Here is a 25,225-nt window from a genome sequence, read left to right as displayed (position 1 = left end):
TATTTTATCATTTTTAATTATTTTAACTACTACTAATATTATGCTATCCTATTAAGAAAAATAAAACTTAATGCATTATAATTCAGTTGATTAAAAAAAAATGTGTGAATTATTATTAATTTTATGACAGTCTCAGTCCATTATAGAATATAAATCCACTAAAAATAATAAAGCATGAGTCATACTTTCCTTTAAAAATTAAGAAACAAAAATCAAATTGTATTCGAACCTGACCGTAGACGCTAGAGTGAGAAGTCTACGACCTCAAGGCTGTTGTACTCAATTGTGTTATTATAGTACCAAATACCAAGGTATAATGTGATTAAAAAATAGCATCATGAATTTTATGCAACGTAACAAATCATAATTTTCAGAAACTTAAAACATCTCTCGATATTTCAGCAGTTCCAAATAATTCTCATTTATTTATTTTTTATTGTCAAAAGTAATATTGATATTTTTACATTCTATAGTATTTTAACTTTCAATGTAAAAATAGATCAAAAAAATAATTTTTTTTCACAATTCATTAAAAAAAACTAATGATATATACAATTTTTATTTTCAGTTCGAGGAAAATTTAATCATAGTTAGATTATTCAACCCACAAGTGTCCTTAAGAACTCGATGTTTTATCCAATTTTCATACTCTTCTCTATTGAATCCACTATTTGTGTGAGATGGTAAGCAGTATTTACTGTGTGAAATGGAGAATCATGCTAAAATGGAAGTGAGTCAACAGCTTGGTTTTCACGCTGTAATGCTGGTGCGAAGTGTTGCCTTTGGCCGGTATAACTAGACACTTACGTTTCGAATGGATGTGAAATAGAGAAAAAATAAATAAAAAATAGAAAGATGGAATGAAAAAAATAATGCATTGCTTGAATGAATAAGAGTAAGAAAAGAAGATCAATTTCTCTTGTTCGAATGAATGAAAGAGTGGAAATAAATGAATTGTTTACAAAAATTTATATTAATTAAAAAGATTAAATTGCATTATCAAAAACATTTTATAATTACATGAGCCACTTTACCTTTGCATCTAACGGTTTTTAATGTGACATTGCGTTATTTTGGAAGCAACTAATACGATCATCCTACCAAAAATCAAACCTGCGGATACATTTAACTTTTTAGGTAAGACATAATAGACCCTAAATATATATATTTCTTCATGTGAAGATTCAAACATTAATTTATCACTTCATAAGGACTTCATCTCTATTGTTTTATTTCATTTTATTAATTGCACTATCATTAATTAGCATAAAAATTTTGAATGCCAACAATTAGGAATCAAAAGAAAGGCTTTTCCTCAACTCAAGCCCTGCATACTCAATTTTTATATTACGCCATGGAGTTTACACCACTTGAGAAATAACTATTGGGAGACTTTTATTTTTTCTGCTTCTTTACTTTAGTTAAATTATAATTCTATTCACTACGCTTGGTTTTTGTTTTATTCCGCACATAGCAAAAACCACATTTAGATCCTTATATGTGAAAAAAAAAATTATGAATTAATGTCTAGCGTTTACTTAAGTTATAACGATGTTAGATTAGAGTATTTTTTCGTGAAGGGATCAAAACGAAAAACAATTTGTCATGTATAAGGACCAAAATGTAGGGTATTTTATATGGAGGGACCAAAATAAAATGCAATATTAAAACGAAAAACAATGTCAAGTATAGGAATCAACAATAACATCATAACTTCAATAATTGAATCATAAGAGGTATTATAAAAAGGAGCAAAACGTAATCACATGTTTGTGTTGCCATTGAAACCGCAGTGGCACTGTAGCAGTCATTCCAATGTAGGTTCAATGCATAAATTACGAAAGAAGATCTTTTGGAAACGCAAGTTAGAGGCTGTTGAAGGTAACACAAACATGTGCAAGTTTTTTCATGTAGGAACTAAAATGAAAAATAGTGTCAAGCGTAAACCAAATTTACAATTATATCTTTTACTCTTTTTTTTTTTAATATAATCTTGTACTGCCTTTCTAAAAAAATCAAAAAAAAGAAAGACCTTGTTTGGGAGAAAAGAGAGTAACACAAAAATCAAAATCCCAAGTAAATGTCTATTGCGTAGGTGCAGATCAAATCATTTGTCTTGTGCTAATATGAATACATGACAAGCTTCCTTTATTGTTGAAAACAAAGAAGTGATACCTACTCACTCAGGTATTAGAACAATAGTCAGCACATCATCAAAAGACTGATTGCTGCTTACTGGTTGGAAGGTGCATCCTCGGCTGGAACACTTCCCCCTTCTATGAAAAGGACAACAACACATGACAATTTTGTTAGTTAATTTTGAAGACGCTAAGAGAAATATGGGAGAAAACTGAACATGGCAAGCCATCAAAATTAAACATACCTTCTCCTGAAGGAGCATAAGGAGATTTCCGGTAACGTGTTTGCTGCTGCGTTGGCTGAAAAGCAGAAGCACCAAGCAGAAATTTGTTATGTACATTGCATGAAAATGGCAGGTATGATTAGATTTTAGGTGCATTTGGATAAGATTGGAAAGAACAAGATTTTATTTTATGATATATTTTTTCCCCAAAGCTACTCTTCCTAGCCTCTATGAAATGGACTAGAACTCTTTTAATTTTTTGGTTTTTGCTCTTTTTCAAAAAATCTAATACAACAACAAAGTCTTAGCCCAGGGTGAGTGATCCATATTCGGTATTTTGACAAGTTTTACGTTGGCTGATGAGGGCCTAACACAATCCTCCCCCTTGGCTTGGGACCTGCGGGAGCTATGAAACCTTAAGCGTATTTTTTTCCCAAAAATTAATCTAATCATAAACAATTTTATGATTAGATTACTTTTTTGACAATTGTATGGATATTTTTTAATTAAAAAAGTACATTTTTTACTAAGAAAAAACTTAAACAAACAGGCCATTAATTAATTTTTTTCTGCTAAGAAAATTGGAGGGATGATTACAGATTTCAAGCTTTCACTTTTGAACTGGTACAAGGGGATGGTAAGGGACAGGGGAGGGGAGGCTATGGAGCAGCAGCTTTATGATAGTAAAAGAAGTCAGGACTAAGGATTAAGGAAGGCATAATCTACTGGGTTTTGTAATCTTGAATTTATTACCCTTCTATTTTAATTGTAATGCGAAATAGTTAATTAACAAAGCTGTTATATATCAAGCAAGTTAATATTAAAATAACTATTATTCTGCTTCAAAACAAATCTTTGATCATTGGAAGCTTTACCAGCTGATTTGTTAACAGACATGCAAAAAATTGTTAGACGGTGGACAAACAAACCACTAATCACAAGTTACACATAAGCTTGTTACTATTGATAATCTAATATTATCTGTGAGTTTAATCTTCTTTAGATACAGTCACACAACCGATTATTTTCTCTCTCTTTGTATTACAACTGTGAATGTTATATGACAATTTCAAGAAACAGTCAAAGACTATCAGGCAGCAAGCAATTCACACATCAGAAGGGCAACTACTATCAAGTTGTAGAAAGAAGTGTCACCATATCTAAATCAGGTATGAGAATTTTGGCTAAATACCTGTAATTTAGGCCGAAGAGCCTCAAGTGGTCCCTTAGGCTTCTCTCCGCCTTGCTGTTTCATGGGAGAGCACAAAAGAGTGTCAGAAAATTTATTATAAGCAACTATTACAGGGGTGTGGTTTCCAGAAGTACCTTTCCAAGTGCCCAATCCGCAGAATCGAAGTAAGCACGTTCATGGTCCTAGCATAATGTTGAATTTCAAATGAAAAATCAAATGAGCACTTGTCATGGATACTCATGGGTACTGAGCATCTTGATTTCGTAATGTAAGTGACAAACAAATTCACACAGAGAAACATGCACATGCACACACACACCTTAGATATGAGTGGTGGCTTTTTGGGCAGCATTCCTCCATACTTTTTCTTTACAGACTCCTCCTACAAGGTTCATAAACTTGTAAGTCACAAAATAAGAAATTCTTTCGGTAGTAAAACAACCTCGTAGGAAAGAGATTATGAATCTCATAAGGGTGGCCTAGTACACGAGGCTCCCACCCTGGGAGGGTCTGGGGAGGGCGGATGTACATAGCCTTACCACACATGCAGAAAGGCTATTTCTAGGATTTGAACCCATGACCTCTACTTCAAAAGGCAACAAACTTACCACACCCTTACTGAAGAGATTATCTCATCCAAAGTGAAATTTTAATTTTAATTTAAGCAAGCAAAAAGGCAGATCCCAACACCACCTGCTTTTGGGGTGATGGCATGTTAGCTGACTCATCAGATGCATCCACGTCCATCTGTCCCAGATCTTTGTTCTCCTCTATGTTAGACATGAGGTCCTTTTGAGTGTAAAATTGCAGCTGCAACAACAGGCCAAGTTAAAAGAAAAATCTCAGCTGCGCAAAATATCACATTTGTAAATAAGTTCCAAACTGTAGCGATGGTTAGAATTCATAAAGCTCTTCAGACTCCAGAGTGAAGAAAACATTAGACTCTAGCAATGAAAACAAGATTCGTTCTTTCGAAGGGGAATTTGAACCAATTACCAATGTTATCATACATGCAAAGCATCACTATCAAACTTCATTAAAAGGTCAAGGACAAAAGATATAAAACCAGAGTTAGGACCCATTTCAAGATGCATTAATGATCTTCAAATATATGAACAGTACAAAAAACAAATAACCAACATATATTCTCTAATTTAGAAACGCACAACTAAGACTAGTTATACAAGTAGTAATGTAGTAGTACAGAGATTCAGTAAATCAGTTCAAACCCTTAACATATAATCAGGAAATTTGGTTTACAAGGCACAAGTGAGACAGAGGAAACATTGGCTGAAAACTTCATTAAACCTACCAAGTCAACAAAACACAGTGCTGCTTACAGTAAGATGAACTGGTAATAAATGCTTTGGAAAATCATAACATGCCATCATCCCCATTCAAGTGTAATCATGGGATTTAAAAATTAAAAACACAAGTCAGACAAAGCAATCAAAGTTTGCAAGCAAAACACAAGTCAATCTTCAGCAAGTGAGACTCTAATGATACTACACAAGTTTCTTATCATTTTATTTCACCTAATTTTGCTTCTCCACATTGGTATCCACACCGCAAGGGAGAAAAATGTAGAGGGACAAAACCTTATCAAAAGTAAAGGACTTTAGTGCTTCCTAAAAGAAAAACTGTCTAGCTTACAAGTGATCCACTGTAACTATAAATTTGCAATTAAGCATGGGTAATTGGGCACAGCCACAAAAATAGCAGAATCATTAAATCAATCCAACAAGGTAGCAAAACCCATTTGCAAACTTGCAAGCACACACCACACCACCCATCAAATGGAGCAAGTCAAAAGCTTTTTGTGCAAAGTAACACACATCCGAGCACTAAATAAACTATCAGAAAATGTTTTATCTGATAATTTGATTAGAAGACCAATTGCTCTTAAATAAAGGAAATTCCCAAACTAGTACATGTACTGTTAATTCCTAACAATACGGGTCAATGATTCCCATAGAGTAAATACAAAATCAAACATAATATTTAATACTGTCATTAACATTGGTTTTTGAAGCTCGGTAGTTAAATAACTCCTGAACCCAACAAAAATTCTAAAGCCTCCATCTTCCCTTGATAATAGTACCCTGGGTCGAAATCATTGCAACTAAATCATCAAATTTTCAAATGGGTATTCAGAAAAACCCAAAAAGATTAAAAATTTAAAAAGAAAAAAACTAAAATTTAATAATGGGGTGTGGAACAAATGAAGCAGCTATGAAAATAAAAGGGGGGGGGGGGGGGGGGGGGGAGAAAATGAATAAGAACATGAAGATCAAGTTGAAGAAAATGGAAAGAAGAAGATCGAAAGTAGTCACTCACCGGAGCGCAGGGGCCACAACCGAATTCAGCGGAGCACCGAACGGTGTCTCTGCTCTCTCTCTAACTATGTATCTCTTTCTCTCTCTTAATAACCCTTAGTTGTTGTCTCAGTCTCAGATCCCATGCTCTTTTACATTCAATTATTATTTTTTGTCTTCTTTTATTTGCTTCATTTGATTTTGATCTTATTCTTTTGTTCCATTATTGTTATTAGTATTGTTTACTTACGAATGCAATTTTGTCACATAGGATGGTGTATTGCGATTAAAGAATTTATTTTGCTCTTTTCTAACAATTGTTGATTACGCAACATGTATTGTGCACGCAATTGTATATGGGTATGTTACTATTTCTGTTCCAATTTATAACGACACTTAAGTTTTTTTTTTTTTTTCATTTTGCTGATTTTGCACGTAAAAATGTGAGAAAAAATAGTTTTTTTAACTAATCTTGTAAACTTTTGATTAGTATTTGTTTTTTATATAATAACTCATGTATACGGTTGAATCAATTAAATTAAATCTTGATTGACTTCTGAAGTTTTTAACATGTGCATCAAGAAATATAATTAATTTGTCAAATTTCATAAAAAAATATTGTTTTTTATCTTTAATTATAATATCATTTTAAAAAATAATATATTTCTTCTTATAAGTTCATTTTTTTATTTTTTTTATGCACTAATTTTTTTTCTTACATAATCTTACTTAATTATTCTTTTTAAATATTAATAAGAAATGAGCAAATGAATAAAGAAAAAAAATTAATAATTTTAAAATTATAATACAAATAATTGATAAATTTAATATAATAACTATTTTTCTTAAGAGACGTAAATGAGTTAAAAGGATTTTATAATTAATAATAAAAGAGAGAAACTTTCTAATATATCATTTATCACTTTTATTTATCACTTTTTACAAAATTAATTTTACAAAATTAACATATAATTAAGATTTCTCAAAAATCTTATAATTAAGGCTTTTAATTATAATTATAAGATTTAAAATTAAGACTCTATCATAATGATCTTCTGTGAAAGTTTTTTTATATATAAAAAATAATTATGAGAAAGAGATGACATTTCATTCAAAGACTTTTTTTTAAAAGATACTTGTGATTTTTCTTTTAAAAATATTATAATTGAATTACTTTCATGATAATTATATAAAGTAATTGAAAAGTAAAAATATAATTTGATTAAAAAAATGAGTTTAATAGTTATATACTGCAAAATATTTTTACATTATTATTTAATCATAAATCGTTATTGACATGATTTTTAAGATAATTATCATGAAAGCTAATAAATTTATTATATATATAATAATTTGTGATCAAATAATAATATACTTCATCCATTCTCTTTTATAAGAAAAAAATCACACATTTAGAAAGTTAATTTATTTCGTTAAATTGTGTTATTCTAAAAAATAATAATTTTTTTTAAAACTATCCTTCATTAAAACTTATATCAAACACAAATCTCTTATCAATAAGAATATTTTGAACATAATCTCATTAAATAAGACAAAAGTAATTAAATTTTACTTATATTTAAGAATGAAAATTTTATTTTATTTTTCTTATGAAAGAGAACAAGAGGAGAAAAACATTCTTATATAGTCAGCACATAGTTATTTTTTCCTAAAAATATTAATATTATCTTAAGCTTTAAAATCATAAATAAGTAAAGATAAAAAATTTCTAAAGAACCAAAAGTTAAAAAGATGTGGAGGGAATAGCTTTTTGTCAAATGGACATTTTGAAAACAAAATAAATGTAATTTCCTTTAAAAATCATAATTTAATAAATAGTAAAATATATTAAAAATATTTAATATATTTTGTTAAATATATTTACCTTTAATGAAAAAAGGTATATGTTGTAAAAGAAACATGAACATGCATATGTAATATACGTTTCTTTTATCTATATACCATTATCTCCTAACAAAATATCTATATACTATTATTAAATTTAGATAGTATTAAAGAATTTCTACCGATCCATAACACATCTAATCCAATGCATCAAAAGCAATTTGATCCATCTGTTTAAATTGATGGAACAATGAATAAGAGAGACTTGTGGATCACATTGAGTCACTTTAACCTTTGATTAAATCATGACAAATATTATTCACATGTAATAATATTTTTTTCCCTAAATCTTGGATTCATTAAGGAGGAAAAGAGAGATCGACTAATTTAGAGATAAATAAAATCTTATCAAAAATTATTTTTGTTAACGATGGAACGCAAGTAATACTCGAACGATTTATATGCAATAATTTAATAATCTTAAAAAAAATATGCAATAATATAAAACATGGGGAAATATGATTATAAATAATTTAACGAAGGTAGCATAATAATAAACAACTTAAACTCACCTTAATTCAATTTTTCATAATATATCATATTAGTTACATTCTTTTTCTTTTAAAATTCTTCTGAAACTTATAAATCTAAATAAGAAAAACAATTGAACTTGGACCGTAGACAGGATTGCAGATTTGCCGTGATAAAAAGAATGGGTCCTATTTCACGTGACGGGAGTTCTATAATTTTGCTGAACTGATGCATATTTGGATAAGTGATGGCTGGTCTAATCGAGTCATTCACCAAAATGAATTATAATAATTTTTATTTTTTAAAAAATATTTCTTGAAAATAATTGGTTCCCAAACATGTCTTTAAGAAAATAAAGTGGGAGCGAAAAAAAAAACACTTATTTCTTAAAATATATATATATATATATATATATATATATATATATATGTATATTGAATTAAAAAAAATCGTATTATATAACGAAGCTAACAATGATAACAATTCAATATTATACTTTAAAATTAGAGCAATTGAATAATAATATGTAAATTCAAAATTGTGAAGATAGCTCAATAACAATACCTAGTCTAATGGCATTATACACTTCATCACCATGGTAGTGCAAATGCCAATATAAAAAATGAACTCATACTCAAAATAAAAGGAGAGTACAGAATCTCCCTTGCTAACACACTTTTAGCTCGAAGGCAAGATAAACTTATAACAAACAAAATCTACTTTTGACTTCTTTTTGAAAAGAAAAAATATATATGCATAAACGAATATATTCTCTTCCCTTCGTTGGTATTGCCCTTTTGTATTTGCCACGAACAATCCCCAAGCTTCTCTTTTCAAATACCGATCCAAAGCATCATATATTCCATTTTCTATGAATTTGTATTCACCAGACACATAATATCCTAAAAAAATGAAATTAAAAACATTATGGAACAACCCATGAAAAAAAAAATTAGATTTTACCAATCACTTGGAAAGCATTGTGTTTTACATCAGGACCCTCTTCTATTAGCTCCAAGGATTAAAATTAGAAGGCTGGGTAAATAGAAATGCCATACAGTAATTCAGAAATGAGAGTGAAGAGAGACTTTTTTTTTAATAAATTGTGGATGTTACATAACTCTAAAATGGATGCTGATAATCAAGTAGTCATTTACCAAATGAGAATTTTTTATTAGCCGTATGTACAAAGGACCAAAAGTAGTATAGTCTTTGATAAAACCCTAAAGAAAGACCACCTTCTAACGAATGTAACAAGGATACACTAAGCCACAGATCCATGTCAACCAGCTCATGCTGGATTCTGTAAACCTGAAGGAGCAAATGAGTGATGAGGGAAACCGCCTTGAAACCAAGGTTTTTTTTTTTTTCTTGAACTTCTATCTTTGATAAGGCACCTTTTGGAGTGTTAGCTAATCCTTCCTTCCTTCTTGTTTTGATATCAGCAATGCATCACTTTCCTTCTAAAAAATGTTTACTCCATCAATCCCTTAGGGACATGCAATGAACCATGAATTTTCCCTACAGACTTCGGCTTCAGCACGATGTTCTTCGCCATTGCTTCTTCCCTTTCTTTTGATGCAACTTGAATGGACTCCAACTCTTCCTGCGTTTGGAGGTCTCACAGAAGAGACCAGATGCCAGAGCCTGCTCAAGCCACAGGTCAAACGCCTCTTCGTCTTCATCCATCATTTCTGCATCAAAATCCCACGGGAATCTACTCGAGTTGCAACGTTGGCTTTTCTCCAAGCCAACCATGTTTACATGGAAACTTGGTCGATGGGTATTTGGCCTGCAAGCCATTCCCTGCAAGAAATAAAGAAAGCTGACAGGTACATAAAGTGAAGTAAAAAATGATGTTTTTTAAACAAGATTTCTCTCTTTTCAACACAAAGATAACCGCTGCCTTACATAAGAGACCAAAAGAAGGGACTCTAATTTTTTGTCAATATAAGCAAGAATTCTTAAGTTTCCACTCTTAATAAGATGATTAGGATTTCAGTAATTTTGTAATATTCTCACCTTCAACAATAGCCAAAATGCAATATCAGTGTAATTCCAATCAGTTGGAATACATCAAATAAGTTAATGAATCTCGATCCTCATTACCATTCTTAAATCTTAACAAATGAACCTTACCATTTGCATGTCTTGCCTTTTCTATTGCCATGATGTTTTGATTTTTTCTCTATTTTTGAAACTTTAGATTAAGCGCTAAATCGGATAAAGATGCATTATATGTATACCATGTAATGCTAACTGGAGTACACTAACCTGACATATCGCCCATTCTGACACATCAAAAATTTTGCTCTCAGCACAAACAAAAGCGCGTGGAATCTCCACCTATGAAGACATGATCAGAATTCAGAAACTAAATGCAAACAAAATAGGATGAAGTCAGGAAAATTATTTGCCATGAGCAATCTACCTTCTGAGGCCTGTCAAAAACCAAAGACCCTTTATATTCAACCCATCCATCTCCATCCTTGGCTTGATGAAACTGACAACAGTCCTATTTCCAGAGAAGTGGCGAATTCAGAAGACAAAGTAAGCATACAATAGAGAAATAGGAAAACATTTAATAATCAATATGTAAAAGAAAGAAATCAGACCTGACACCATCTTGCTTTGGCCTTACTCCTGTTGGTGCATACCCAAATATGTGAATTTCCACACTTGGTGCATTGTATTCGTCTGGATTCTTCAGAACGATAATCAGCATTATCCTAGGGAGAATACATTACATGTATCATCACTATTTTTATAATAAAGATCAACAACCAGCCAAATAATTGAGCAAAAAAAGTACATTCAAGCAATATATTGATGTCATTCCGAAATCATGTTATCATGAGATAGAGGTGATTATGGTAGTCGGACAAATCCTCTTGCCACATTTCCTCTTACAACAACACAATAAACTTCAAAGTGTCCAATTAGAATTTTCTCTGTTTTGACTTGGATACATCTTTTTACAAGTTTCTACATAGTGCTTCTTTAGGGCCACCAGACAAGTTGATCTCCAAATTCCAAAGGTATTAACAATCTTAAGGAATAAATGAAAGAACATTGTTGAAAAATCTTAAGTTTTTCTTATGAGAATACTATGTCTGAACAAAATAAAGGAACAGCTTAACTATCACAGTTTATTGAGGAACAATTCTTTCATAAAAGAGGATGAAGGAAACTCTCGGCATTTAGCACCCATGTCCATATAGAATTAAAACCTACCAAAACATTCTTGATTTCAAAAATCAAAACTACAACTTATAAAATGTGTGGACTGAATATACATAGAACCTGAGCAGAATATGTCAGTCATTTACAAGAATATCATCATATTTACCTGATGTGAACTACTATGGGATCTCTGGCAGACACTCTTAGCCATGGATTCTTCTTTTCTTAATTGTTCATCATAATCTCGCTTCTTCACAGAGTCAGAAAGAACCTGGAAGTTTCATATAACTTGTTAATCAGAGAAACCAGTGCGATATAAAATATTGATGTTTTATACATTATGTATCAAATATACATTAAATGCTTATCTATCAGCTTATACATAGAACTTTACCTCATATGCGCATTGAAGCTTCTTAAATGATTCACTTGCCAAAGAACTTCCCATATTTTTATCAGGATGCACAAGCATAGCCTACATCATTAAAGAAAAAATGGGAATATTCCACATAAAACATCAGACGATCCAGACATACAAGGTCTTATTTACCTTTCATTTTCAAATGATGTTTTAACTAATAATTTCAAAAAAGCCTCATCATTTTGTTTCAGGTTTCCAAGATTGAGAAGCAAATAGTGAAAACAGAAAACAAAATGAAGGCATGGTGACATTTTTTGTAATTAATAAACGAAATGAATGAAAACAGAAAACAAACCAAACACTCTTTAAGTAGGCTAGCAAACACAATATAAGTTAAGTCCAAATGTGATTCCTCATACATTGTAATACAATACTGCTTAAACACATTATTAGCAGCATAAATAAATATTTTGATAACACTGAAATAAACTAAAATAGACAAAGCAGAAAACTAAACAAATACCTTTTTCCTGTATTCCTTTTTCAAAACTGCAGCATCAATCTTCTTGTGGCGGCTAAATCCAAGGGCATCATAATGATTCAGACTCTTCAGTATCCTTTTCATTTCATCAATTGAGCTTGTTGTTGTTGTTGTTGTCGTTGTTTGTTCTCTAACAACTTTGTTAACAGAAAGTTCTTTCTTGTTATCAACAACTGCTGCAGTAACAGCAGGTTTACTGGATGATTTACATGAATGCAAATTCTCAGATTCATTAGTAGGGATAGGATATTCACACTCTTCAGAGAAGTCATCTTCCATAACTGTTTCTGATTGCTTCTGATCTTCAGAATGCAAACTTTCACTCACGTTATCAAACCATTGGAGCAGAAAATTCAAAATGTCATTAGAGAGGAATGCAAGGTTTATAGCAAGAAAAACACCAAGCCATCCCACTCGTACTTGAACACAGTATATAGCATATATAGTTCCGACTAATACCACCAAGCGTGCATGATTTAGGGAGAATAAATAACCTGCACATGTATAATTGAAAACAAAATTTCAGGATTAAAAAGGGTAAAATATTCAATTAAGCCAACAAGAATAGAAGTCCTACATTGCCCTAATAGAATGTCAAATGAATTAAGTTCCATGCCAATGATAGCAAATATAAGAGCCTCTTTATTAGGGGAAAATTGGTGAAATGAGGAAATAAAATAGACAATGGTGTGGGATCATAAACACAACTGAAAAAAAAATCACCATAAGTATGCACAGATTAATAACAGTGTATACATTACAAGAGATATAGAACAATAGGTAGCATGCCTCCTCTCTTTTATTTGGATCATCAGGAGAATACATCTTGTAACACAAAAAACAAGAAGGAATATCATACCTCCAACTATGAGTAATGTTCCGGTTATCCAGAAGTTTGCATACATCCACAAAATAAGGATGGCAAAAAGTCCCACAATAAAAAGCCCAGGAGTATAACCCAAGTATTGGACAGCTACTCCAGCAACACCCTGAAGCATTCAGTTGAACTGTGAGAAGCAATGCATAGAATTTTCTATGCAAAGATTATTTGTTACTGAATTGAACTGAAGCAACCAAATACAGAACAACTATAAATACAAGTCCCGATTTAAGATGGTAGATAACTAGAGAACCATGGACCACTAATGAAGTACAACAACCTTCCTCTTAAACTAAAATTTAAACCAATGTGAAATTGACAACAGAACCTAGAAGCTGAATAATGCAATCCACATACACACTGTTAAAAGCCAGGTTTTTGTATAAATGAATATGTGTATACAATGAATTCAAATAAAGGTAAAAAGAGTTAGTAATTTTGGAATAGAATATTAGATGGAAACAATTAGTGATTATAATGTTTAGCTCAAGCCAGGAAAATGTATAATCCCCATTTATACCATAAATGCTTCGCTTTCTTATGCAAGTTCTACACAAGGCAATAGAGACTACACTGGCCAAAAGAAATTTCATCAATGTGTTCTTGTAAGGTAGACCAAGTAGTAAGTGCTCCAATTCATATAAAAAAAAATCTACCATAATGTTTTCAACCCACTTTAGGGGGCAAAAAAAAATCATTTTCCCTAGAGAGATTAAATTCATTGCAACTGAATAAATTCAGAATTAATTGACTTTAACCATCTAGATAACCACCTGAGGTTCACATAGCTGGAGACAATACTAACTGTCACATCCACATTGTTCGATACAATCCCAAATTTGAGAGTCTTGTTTTAATAAAAAGCAACACCATTCTATAAAGCTTGAAACTTATTTCTATCATAAAATTCTTATAGAGCATTCTAACATTTTTAGAATGACTATTAAAACCCATAGTGAGCTCCATGTACCAAGCTATATTTTAGAATGACCAATAAGGTAATTGTACAAGCCATCCCATCATACCACTAAATGATAAGCTAACTGCCACTTCTCTAAAACTGCTATTCAACTTAAGTATGTAATAGCAATTACTCAAAGAACAGCTAAAAGTAAAAATAAGGACAAATTACACTTAAAACCCCTAAGATTTAGCAAAATTTGACCTGAAATTCTTCCCTTTTTGACCATACACAAACCTCCCGTAATTTATAGAACAACATAACCCCACATACACTTCCTGCTAAAACAGACCTCCCTAACTTCTTATGCAGTTATATAGATCGAGGGAGATCAAAGTAATGGAAAAAAGAGAGGGATAACCAGTGAAATTTCATTAAACCTCAGAAGAAGTGGGTGTAATTTGCCCTAAAAATAAATAGCTGGATAACAGACATAGACACACAGATCAGAAACCCAGAACTGCAAGAATGGAGATTTAGACAGCTTGAAACAAAGACATACCATGCTAACAAGCACGTAAACCAAACAATACATCGAAGTCAGACTAAGAAAGCAGCTCCACATTATAAGCAGAAGCATCACTGGACCAAACCTAATGAAGGACTGAAAACCCCTCAGAGCAGAGTCCTTCCAGAAAATCACTGACAGCCTCAGCAAGCTCCCCAATCTGGAGCAACCCCTGCACACCATCGGCCAATGCCGATCAATGAACACACCTGTCCTATCTCTGCACCATGTCACCGCGTTCCGAGCACGCCAGCCGGCATCTTTCTGTGACCGAAACCATTGCCAACACTGCTTGAGCAACCCTATGTCCTCCATCACCAAGGCTTCCTCAAATTCCCAAGAATCTTGGTGAAACCTCACTCCTATGACTACAAATGGAACCTCATCTCATCATTCCAAACAAAATAACAAATTGCTAATGCTATTGCTATTGCTGATGATTCCCATCATCATCGATCCAATGCCTCATATATCCAAACCATTGAGACCTTAAATCATCAATGCCATCCATAAACAAACCACCACCTTGATCTACCAAAATTCACTTAAATAAATGAAATAAATAAAGCCTGCTACTACTCCAACTCCCTACATAAATCCACCAAAGTCACGGGTTTCACAAGTCCAATAATGGCTCCTCATCCAAAAAGGGAAAGAAGAAGAAAAAAAAACACAAAACCCCACTATTGATAAGATCAAAAGGGAACAATGTGAGAGTCCATGAGAGCACTAAATACAATCACGTTCAAAAGGGGGGGGGGGGGGGGGGGGGTAAATTGCTTCCAAAATAAGCTTCCCAAAAAGCAACCACTGTTCACAGAGAAGCCCCACAAAAACATAAAAACACACAAAGTAATAATAAGAAGAAGATAAAAACCCTCTCTTTTGACAAACACAATGCGACGACCCCTTTTTTCCCTTTTCCACGCCCCCACTTGAAACTAACTCCAGCGCTAGCGGGTTCAAGACCTAGCAAGCACTGCAGAATGGGGGCGGAAAACACCGAAAGGGACGAACTTGAAGGTGACCCAGAAACCGTGGAAACCCTAAAACAAAAGAGTATGAGCCATTTTGAGGAGAAGATCGAAGTTGAGACTCTGAAGTACCGACAGAGAATGAGGAATAAAAGGGAAAGAAGAAGAAGAAGAAGAAGAAGACGGGGTTATTGGATTTTCTTTTCTTTTTTCTTTTTTTGCAGAGGAGGAGGGAGAAAATAAAACCTTGGTTTTTCTTTCTCTTTTGATTTTTGCGTTTAATGAGTGATTTTTATTCCTCTGTCAGGGATTGCTTGTGAAAAAGAGAGTGAGTTTCTAAAACGTTTCGTAAAGGGCGGAAGGAAGGAGTGAGAGAGTTGTTTTGTTGCAGAGAAAGAGAGAGAATTTGACATATTTTTAAATATTATTATTTACTTCTTTTTTTGTCCAAAAATATTAATGGGTTTGCTTTGTGGATTAGGGCTGGAGAGGTGTGAAATAATGAGGGAGTGGGGTCCATCACACAACATTGAATTTTGTCATTTTGTAATTTTTTTTTTATAAAAAAAAACCTTTTCTTCAATTTATATGCAAGATTTCTTTTAATCAATTAAAAAAATTAACAAAATCAATTGATATTTTTTTGGTTCATACGTTAGTTTTTTTTTTTTACAGAAAAATGATTGATTTAAAGTATTAAATTGTCAATAATGCATATATATTTTTAAAATATTAAAATTTCATTCTATTAATTCTGTAACTTAATTAGTTAATATATTTGTAATTAATATAGTAAATAATTTGAAAGTAATCCTTTAAAATATTAAGGTAAGTTTTCCAAAAAATATCTTATAATAAAAAGTTAAAGGTATTAATATTAAATCATATGTAAATTAGAGGAGTACTATTTATTGATTGGTATCAGATGATTTGATTTTAGAAAAGAACAAAAAAGTTTATTTAATTATTATTTTTTAAATGTAACTAATTTGAAGGCAATTCAAATTGGCTCATGAAGGGTTTTTTTATATTTAGAATCATGAGTTATTCTTATTTATTTATTTATATATATGTATAATATTTTATTATTCCACCAAAATATTGTCATCCATACAAATTTATAATAAATAAAATAAAATTATAAATAAAAAAAAAAGAGATTTTAGCAAATAATTATAAACATACACTTTTTTCTATATCATTTTTTTTATTTTTATATCATATCATTTATTACATTTATCATTTTCTTTTTTTCTTTTCTAATTTCTCTCATATTCCCACTTCAACCCACCTTATTTTGGAATATATGTTTATCATAACTGAATTTCAGTAAGCAAGCAAAGTACCTACTATAATTGTGATCTACCAAAAATAATAATAATAAACACTACAATTATGGTGAGGAAACATGTTTTACCATATACATCAAATTTCCTCAAATGCTTACCATAATCGATTTAAAGTATTAAGTTGTCAATAATGTATATATATTTTAAAATTATTAAAATTTCATTCATTTAATTCTGTTACTTAATTAGTTAATATATTTGTAACTATTTTTTTAAAATAATTAATATAGTAAAAAATTTGAAAGTAATCCATTGAATAATAAAGGTAAGTTTTCCAAAAAAATCTTATAATAAAAAGAAGAGGTATTAATACTAAATCATGTGTAAATTAGAGGAGTACTATTTATTGATTCGCAGATGGTTTGGTTTTAGAAAAGAACAAAAAAAGATTATTTAATTATTATTTTCTTAAAATGTAGCTAATTTGAAGGCAATTCAAATTGGATCACGAAGGGTTTTTTTATATTTAGAATCATGAGTTATTCTTATTTTTATATAAAAAAATATTTTACTATTCTACCAAAATATTGTCATCCATACGAATTTATTATAAATAAAATAAAATTATAAATGCGGTCAAAAAATATAAATGGAAAGAGAGATTTTAGCAAAAAATTATAAACGTACACTTTTTTCTATATAATTTTTTATTTTTATATCATATAATTATTTATTACATTTATCATTTTCTTTTTTTCCTTTCTAGTCTCGCTTATATATTCCCACTTCAACCCACCTTATTTTGGAATATATGTTTATGATAACTGAATTTCAGTAAGCAAGCAAAGTACCTACTATAATTGTGATCTATCAAAAATACAAGTAAAAAGACACTACAATTATGGTGAGGAAACATGTTTTACCATATAGTACATAAATTTCCTCAAATGCTTACTATACCCTTTGAAGCTTTTTTGTTGTCATAGATGCTGCCGTGCGAGGATTGAAGCTATAGCATAACAAAACTGCTACGTCAACTATGAAATTTTAAGATAACTTAAATTAAAGGTGATCACATGTTATGAAGAGGTAACCATGTGAGATGTGAGTTAAAGATAACTTAAATTAAAGGTGGAAATAAGCGGAGTCATATTTTGTTTTATCCTAAATACATACTCTTATTTATTTGTAAATATAATAAAGTATAAGTTTAATCTATTTACTTAATGAAGACTTATTTGAAGATAAGTCATGACTTTTTTAAAAGTTTTGAAAAGTCTATTTAAATGTTTATTATGTAACGAAACCTTTATAATAGGTTATTCAAGTTAATTTAAGTAAGCTAATGATATTTTAACTAAAAGATAAGACAAATTACATTCACACTACCTTCACTCCAAAGTAATATAATTATAGATTAACATAATAATAATAATAATTTTTTTTATTTGTATTTATATAAAAAATGAAATAATAGTAATATTTCGTTAATAGCTTTTTAATGAAATGGACAAGTTAAATCATATTCACACTACTTGAACTCAATCAATATTGTATATGTTGGTCTAATTTTGTTGGTTGAAAATGATATGAGTTATTATAAATTCCATGATATTATTTTTAATTCCCACGGATTAAAAAAATGAATATTGCATTTAATATCTTTTTTTTTTCTTTTACTTTGCATAGACCTCCCTTAATTAATAAATTGGGCAAATTTTGTGTTATAAATTCGGAGAAGTTTGTGTTTACAGAAGGAATACATAGTGTTGTATGTTGTTATATAAATTAAAGGGATTTATGTAAGGTCAAAAGAGAAAGGTATATGAAATATAATTCAATATGTGTCAGTGTAAATTCTCCTTTAAAAAAGCATTAGCCTAAATTATTTTGTTAATAACTTTAACTTGATCTAGGGTTAATGTTGGTCAAAGCATAGATCCCTCATAAGCCGCAAAGACCAATTCGATTTAGACATGGTAATGGGACGGGTCGGGTACGGGTATTGTCTCCCCAATTCCTTACCCCGACTCTTCAACATATCCCCATACCCGTACCCGATACCCGACGAGTTTATTGTCACATCCCCGTACCCGTCGGGTATCGGGGATCCCTAACCCCGTTCCACACACCATTTAGAAAAATATTTTTTTTTGGTAAAAAAATATTAAAAATTTGATTTTAGAAAAAAATAAATTGATTATTAAACATTTATTTTTAACTACTTATATATCAATAAATCTATTATAACGCGCGTGTCTACATAAATAGTTAAGAAAATAATATTAAATTATGTAAAAATTTTAAAATAAAATTAACTAGTAATAAAAATTATATGCTTTTTGATTAAATTATGCAAAAATTCTAAAGATTTTAAGTGGCGGGATGGGTTCGGGTTCGGGGTCGGGACGGGTCTAGTAATCCCATACCCGTACCCGTACCCGACTTTTGGTTATCGGGGAAAACCCGAACCCGTACCCATATCCGGTCAACTCGAGTATTACCCGTCAAAGTCGGGACGGATTCGGGTAGATACCCACGTGTACGGGTTTTCTTGCCATGTCTAATTCGATTCCTATATGCCTTTTTTTTTCTTAAAAAAAAAAAAAGTTACTCATAATATACATCAATTATTGTCCAAATTTTGGTTGTGATTAAGTATATAAAAAATTGTTTAAGAATAAAGTATATGGAAAATGCTGTACCGGAAAAGGAAAAGTCCATTTCGATAATCTCTAAATTTTGAAGAAAAAATTAATCTTTAACTGTTGATTATGAGATGTTCGTTTAAAAGAAAAGATATTAATTATACATTTACATGCGTAATCAAGTTAAACATATGCCATTTTAAAATTATTACACAGACAACTCACATCATTACATACTGTCAAGCCTAAATTAAAAATGGTAATTTATAAGGTTTGATCAATAGCTGAGTTTACTGACTCAAGGAAAGAAACAAATGATGAGTAATATGAAAATATGTTAGCTGAGATACCCACTAACTATTAGCATGCAAAATGGTCATTTCGATGTTTTGATCATATTTGAACATTAGGAGAGAGAAAGGGAACATGGTAGCTGAGTTTAACTGTTGGGTAAGTAAGGAAAAAGTCAAATGATGAGCAACATGGAAATATGTTAGCTGAGGTAATCACTAACTATTGGGAAGTAATGAATATTTAGTTAGTACAATTCCTTACTACAATGAACATTTAAACAATATAAAAAAGAATAAATCCTGCCTATAATGCCTTGAGAGTAAAATTCCTATCACTCACTACAATACACTTCTAATTTTTGTTAGTGAAAGTAAAAGTTTTCAACTCACGTATCTTAAGGTCCAAGAATTTAAATCAAATAAATATTAAATCTAATGGTCCATTCAATATATATATATATATATATATATATATATATATATATATATATATATATATATATATATATATATATATATATATATATATAATTAAGAGGATGTCCTCAAACTAACTAAATATATGTTTCAAATTAATTTCAGCCAAGTTAAATGTGATTTTATATACAGTTAAGTACATGTTTAGTTTGGAGGTGAAATTATAATGTGTTGAGTTAAACTTATTTATATAGTGGTGTGTAATTGAGAATTATTAGATATTGGTTGAAGACATCTTGGTGCATACTTAAAAATATCTTGATTCATGTGAAGGACATTTCGAAAAATCAAGAATATCTCGATCCATAAAAGCGTTCTTAATCCATTTAAAGATAATACATTAAGATTATCTACTTATCTTATTGGTATAATTATCAGATAAAATTTGATCAATAAAGGTTAACAATCACACAATAAGGTTCATGAATCATTTGGTGCAATTAAAGTATGTATAAAAAGGGTTAGCATTTTTAAGATAAACACACAGTTGATTTTCATAAAATTCACAAATTTGAATTTAGTCAATATTTTATATTTTGTGAATTTTATAAGAATAAATTTTTTTTTTAATTTGATGATATATATATATATATATATATTATCTATCATCTAAACAAAAATCATATTATTTTAAAGTCACTTTTTATATACAAATTCACGTTGATCCAAAAATTTATTCCGGCAACATACATTCAAACACACAATATTCCCTCAACCCATCGTGGTCCAAATTCTTCAAGTCCCGTGCGATCCTTTTCTTTGAATAGAAAAGAAGTATAATAATATTCTATTTGAAGATCTAAATTGTTTCGATTAAGTACGGTTCTAAGTCAACCTTTACGTTATATATCCCACCTAATCTGCATACTTGTAATGGATTTTTTTATTTTATACATAGCAAATTAAACTAAAGAAACGAAAGAAAGAAACTAAGGTCCAAAACCTGAAAATTAATTTGCAAGGAGGATCTTGTTTTGCTAGCACATATGCATTTTCACATATATGTTCCCTTCATGCAAAGTGTGTATACTGTATTGCATAAATATTCAAGTTTTTTTTTTTTTTTTTACATATGCGTGTTTTTTTTCTTAGAATCCATATGTATGTGTTAGAGGCATTTTTATATTGTAAAATAATCCCGACGACATAAAACAGAGCCTTCTACACAAGTACACATAAAGTGCAATATATCAAAACTAGTGTAGAAAGTTTGTTTACATTAAATGTAATAATTGAGCTGTTAGATTAATTAGAACAGATTAAATTATTCTATAATGTTTCTTGAGGTTTTCTTTATTGTGTAAATAAAAAATAATATTGATTTGAAATATATAAAACTAGCACTATCAAATCCTGTAATAATTAATATTATTTTTCTAATTAATTATTCAAATTGAATCATTTTTTTTAAACAATACGCATTTTTTTAAAATAATATTCAATATGAAAACACTATTATTAATTAAAATTTGTTATCTACAAAAAATATGTAACACAAGACCTGTTCTGTTAGTGGTTGTACTCTAAATTCTAAAACTTTCTTAAGCACTTTATAATAATATTTTTGTTATATTTATATTAAATGCACTACGTAGTTTAAATATTTTATTGTTTGTCATCACTTTTATCATCACAGGTTCAAACATGAGATTTTTTTTAAAAATACGTGATTTTTTTTTATTTTCTAAATGTTGGAAGTTTGAAGAAAAATATAGAAACTAAAATCATAAAATTTGAAAAATATAAAAATCAAAATTGGGAGTCATGTTTGTATCCTTATAAATATTTTAATTGCTTAATTAAAATATTAGATGACAAGTTAACAAATAAATCAAGATTGTTTGTTTTGAAAATACAAGGGATGAAAATTGAGCAATTAAAAATTAAGAGATAAAAAATACCCAAACATATCATGGAGGCAAAAATATAATTAAGCCAAGAAAGAATAAAAGTATTGTATAAAACAGTACTAGTTAATCCTATATAAAATTATATACAACAATATATATAGTGATAAAATTAATAATTACATATATAATTGAATAATTATATTATTACAAGTTTAATTAAGTTCTTATAAAATAAATTTCAGATGGTCCCTCGCAGCCAATAAGTGCAATGATAATTGTAAAGGTATATTATCTCTATATATTAATAATTGAGTTTGTCTTCAGGTTGATATAGATGTAGTACACGTTTGGAATCTTGGTATCATGTCAATCGCTATCAGCTATCACTTTGCAAAGTAACTTTCATTTCATCAACTATTGAGGGTGCCGTGACACATCTCAACTTATAAGCACATTCACATCTCCAAAGTACATAAATTCTCAAGTGATCTAGAAACATAGGCAGTATTATTTGTTCCATAAACAAAATTTCCTTGATATATAGGTTTTACTTTTCTAACGGTTGACACCACCAACATCAAAGACACTGATAGTAATCACTTCATCCCAAAAATAGGGGGAGGAATTTATTCTCTTGTGTTTGTCAGTATCCTCAACTTGAAACTTAAGAAAATAGTCTTTGCCACCCACGTGATCTTAAAGAAAACATTTCTCATCCCCCTATACTATAACCCCCTTTTTTTTTTATACTTGAGGTTTTGGCTAAACAGTTGCATTCAATAAAATGAAAACCAAACTAGGAAGCATCATTAGTTTTGTCTCTTCTCTTTTTTTACTTCATATATAATACACGAGTATAGTGTTTCTTACACAAACTTTATCTTTTAAATATTCTCGCGTAGATTCATTGGAATCCTTCAAGAAAAAAGGTATAATAGTATCCAAGTTTTATCCAATAGCTTGCACGGACTTTATTTTGCATATTCTAATGTAGACTTTATGAAGGGTTTCTTTGTACAAGTATAATTATCCATAATAAAATAAGAGTTTAATTACATTGTCAATATAATTCTCTTTCACTATTAATTAATTAAATACTATCTTAGATATAATTTTTCAGTTAATTATTCCAAAAAAATGATAATTTCAATTATATGAAAATCTATGTTTAGATAACAACCGTGCGTACCATTAAATTCATATAATAAAACAAAGAACAAGTAATAGAAGCAATAGGTATTGGTGAGTGAGATGGTGGTAGCTAGCATTTCATATTTGATTTCATAACAATTTACAAGCTCTGAAGAGTGAAGACCCAAATTAGGAGGCACATGCTTAACAAAGTTGAGTTAGTAAACAAATGGCCCCTTATGTTGGTTTCAAAATAAGGGTCGTTAGAACTGGAGATCTCATTGGTATTTAACCATATTTTCATATGAACTTCTTACCCTAGTGGTTAGGTTATTTATTATGTACAATATTGATGACCTTAAAAGATTTTACTGAATAATTATTCAAATTCAATGGTGAGATTTAAGGACTATTTGATTCGAGAAATTAAATATTTTCTAACTCTCTAGATCTCTTCCTCTATCACTTTCTTTCTCTCTCTCCTGAAAGGATGGACAGACAATTTAAGTTATGGAATAGAATCATTGTTACTTGTGTTTGGCTTTTGCTATAAATGGTCTAAAAGGATTTCGTTTTGGATTTTTCAACTCAATTTCATTTGCAATTGTTACATGACCAGACCATAGGCCTATAAAGCATTGGGGGTTACGGGGACATCAATCCAGAATGAGAATGAGAGCCAGAGGCAGATTTGCTGCGATCGTATCAATACACATAGCTGGTACATGACTTGGTTTGCTGTGATCTGGTCATTATGGTTACAGAGGAATCATAAAGTTTTTCAGGACAAACAGGTATCACCAATGGAGATCTTGGATCCTTGAAGTGGTTGAAGGTTCCAAACGCTGATTTTGCCTATTCACTAACGAATTGGATCTTGAATCCGCTAGACTGCTTGTCAAGATCAAAGAAAGACTCTTTGAGTTGCTGAGAGCAGCTGTCATGATGTGGATAATAGCTTGTTTATGTTATGCTCTCGTTGCTGGTTAGAGTAATAAACAAACTCCAGATTGTTGGTTAACTAAATTTTGCTATAAATTTTCAGGAGATAATGAGATGCTAGAAGATATTGGAGTGTCACAAGAGGTAGAATTGGAATCCTCCGAAGTATCCCTCATTGTAAATAATGATAGATAGATTTGTCATTTTAAGCAGGAAAAATGAGAGTGATAATATGTGCTTTCATTTTCAATGATGCTCTTGTAGAATGCCGAGCATATTGGGTGTAAGGGAAGTATAAGAGGACAAAACGAGTCTTTTTTTTTGTCTTGGGTCAAAGATTATGAGATTTCTCAACTTATGGATCAGAGACTAATTTTACTGATAGTATGTGATTATTACTGACCCAAGAAAATTTCGCACATGAAGAGAATCAAATACACAGGTGCTAAATAAATGGTTCCCCCACATGTGAATGAAAATAGACTTGAATGTGAGAGAAAGGAGTTGGCTGAAACAAGGAGGGGGTTGGGGCAGATCAAGAGGGAGAATCAACATAAGAGTAAAGAATGCCAAGAAGCTTGGAACTCCTTAAAAGAGCTTCAAAATGAGCTAATGCAGAAGACCATGCATGTAGGATCTTTGGGTATGCAGCATTTGCCGTCGATGGGCAAGTGAAAAAGAAAAGTAAGTGATTTCATTTCTGATAGACTTGACAAGGAAATTGAAGACTAATATGCTAACAAAGTTGAGTGACAAACAAATGGATAGGTTGATAATTGTCATATTTTCTTACATTTTGGAGTCAATTTGGGGCAATTATGTGATATTCCTTATCCTTTTGAACTTCCTTTATGTTCAATTAAGTCAAATTTGAATAAAATCTTGGTTTGATTAGAATTTTTTAGTTTATATCTTTTTATGTTTGATCTTTGGTTGTTTTCT

General features: G+C 30.4%; 2 protein-coding genes across 2 annotated transcripts; both read right to left on the bottom strand.

The window, feature by feature from the left end:
- Nucleotides 1-1,882: 1,882 nt before the first annotated feature.
- LOC100817767 (uncharacterized) lies at nt 1,883-6,025 on the bottom strand. The gene is made up of 7 exons (NM_001253257.2): nt 5,892-6,025; nt 4,248-4,364; nt 3,874-3,936; nt 3,689-3,736; nt 3,555-3,608; nt 2,384-2,438; nt 1,883-2,276 (listed from the first exon to the last, which is right to left on the bottom strand). The coding sequence occupies exons 2-7, from the start codon at nt 4,335-4,337 to the stop codon at nt 2,233-2,235; spliced, it is 354 nt and encodes a 117-aa protein (NP_001240186.1). The 5' UTR covers nt 4,338-4,364; nt 5,892-6,025; the 3' UTR covers nt 1,883-2,232.
- A 3,291-nt stretch (nt 6,026-9,316) lies between these two features.
- Nucleotides 9,317-16,102, bottom strand: LOC100817237 (dnaJ homolog dnj-5). Its single transcript, XM_003531470.5, has 9 exons — nt 14,674-16,102; nt 13,190-13,319; nt 12,313-12,824; nt 11,823-11,903; nt 11,595-11,699; nt 10,861-10,974; nt 10,677-10,760; nt 10,520-10,591; nt 9,317-10,051 (listed from the first exon to the last, which is right to left on the bottom strand). Exons 1-9 carry the CDS (start codon nt 14,992-14,994, stop codon nt 9,782-9,784), a joined length of 1,689 nt encoding a protein of 562 aa, XP_003531518.1. The 5' UTR covers nt 14,995-16,102; the 3' UTR covers nt 9,317-9,781.
- Nucleotides 16,103-25,225: the final 9,123 nt, after the last annotated feature.

Source organism: Glycine max, chromosome 8 (genome assembly GCF_000004515.6).
Source record: "Glycine max cultivar Williams 82 chromosome 8, Glycine_max_v4.0, whole genome shotgun sequence".
NCBI lineage: Eukaryota > Viridiplantae > Streptophyta > Magnoliopsida > Fabales > Fabaceae > Glycine > Glycine max.
Note: the sequence above shows the minus strand (reverse complement) of the source record. Positions and strands in the feature narration are given on the sequence as shown.

What these genes read in the sequence shown, in the direction of transcription:
- LOC100817237 (XM_003531470.5), bottom strand. Translation starts at nt 14,994, where the DNA reads ATGGAGGACATAGGGTTGCTCAAGCAGTGTTGGCAATGGTTTCGGTCA. An exon ending in AACATTACTCATAGTTGGAG is followed by an intron (nt 12,825 to 13,189) that starts GTATGATATTCC and finishes ATACATGTGCAG; the next exon opens with GTTATTTATTCTCCCTAAAT. An exon ending in CCAAAGCAAGATGGTGTCAG is followed by an intron (nt 10,761 to 10,860) that starts GTCTGATTTCTT and finishes CTCTGGAAATAG; the next exon opens with GACTGTTGTCAGTTTCATCA.
- LOC100817767 (NM_001253257.2), bottom strand. Translation starts at nt 4,337, where the DNA reads ATGTCTAACATAGAGGAGAACAAAGATCTGGGACAGATGGACGTGGAT. An exon ending in CGGATTGGGCACTTGGAAAG is followed by an intron (nt 3,609 to 3,688) that starts GTACTTCTGGAA and finishes CCCATGAAACAG; the next exon opens with CAAGGCGGAGAGAAGCCTAA. An exon ending in CTCTTCGGCCTAAATTACAG is followed by an intron (nt 2,439 to 3,554) that starts GTATTTAGCCAA and finishes TCTGCTTTTCAG; the next exon opens with CCAACGCAGCAGCAAACACG.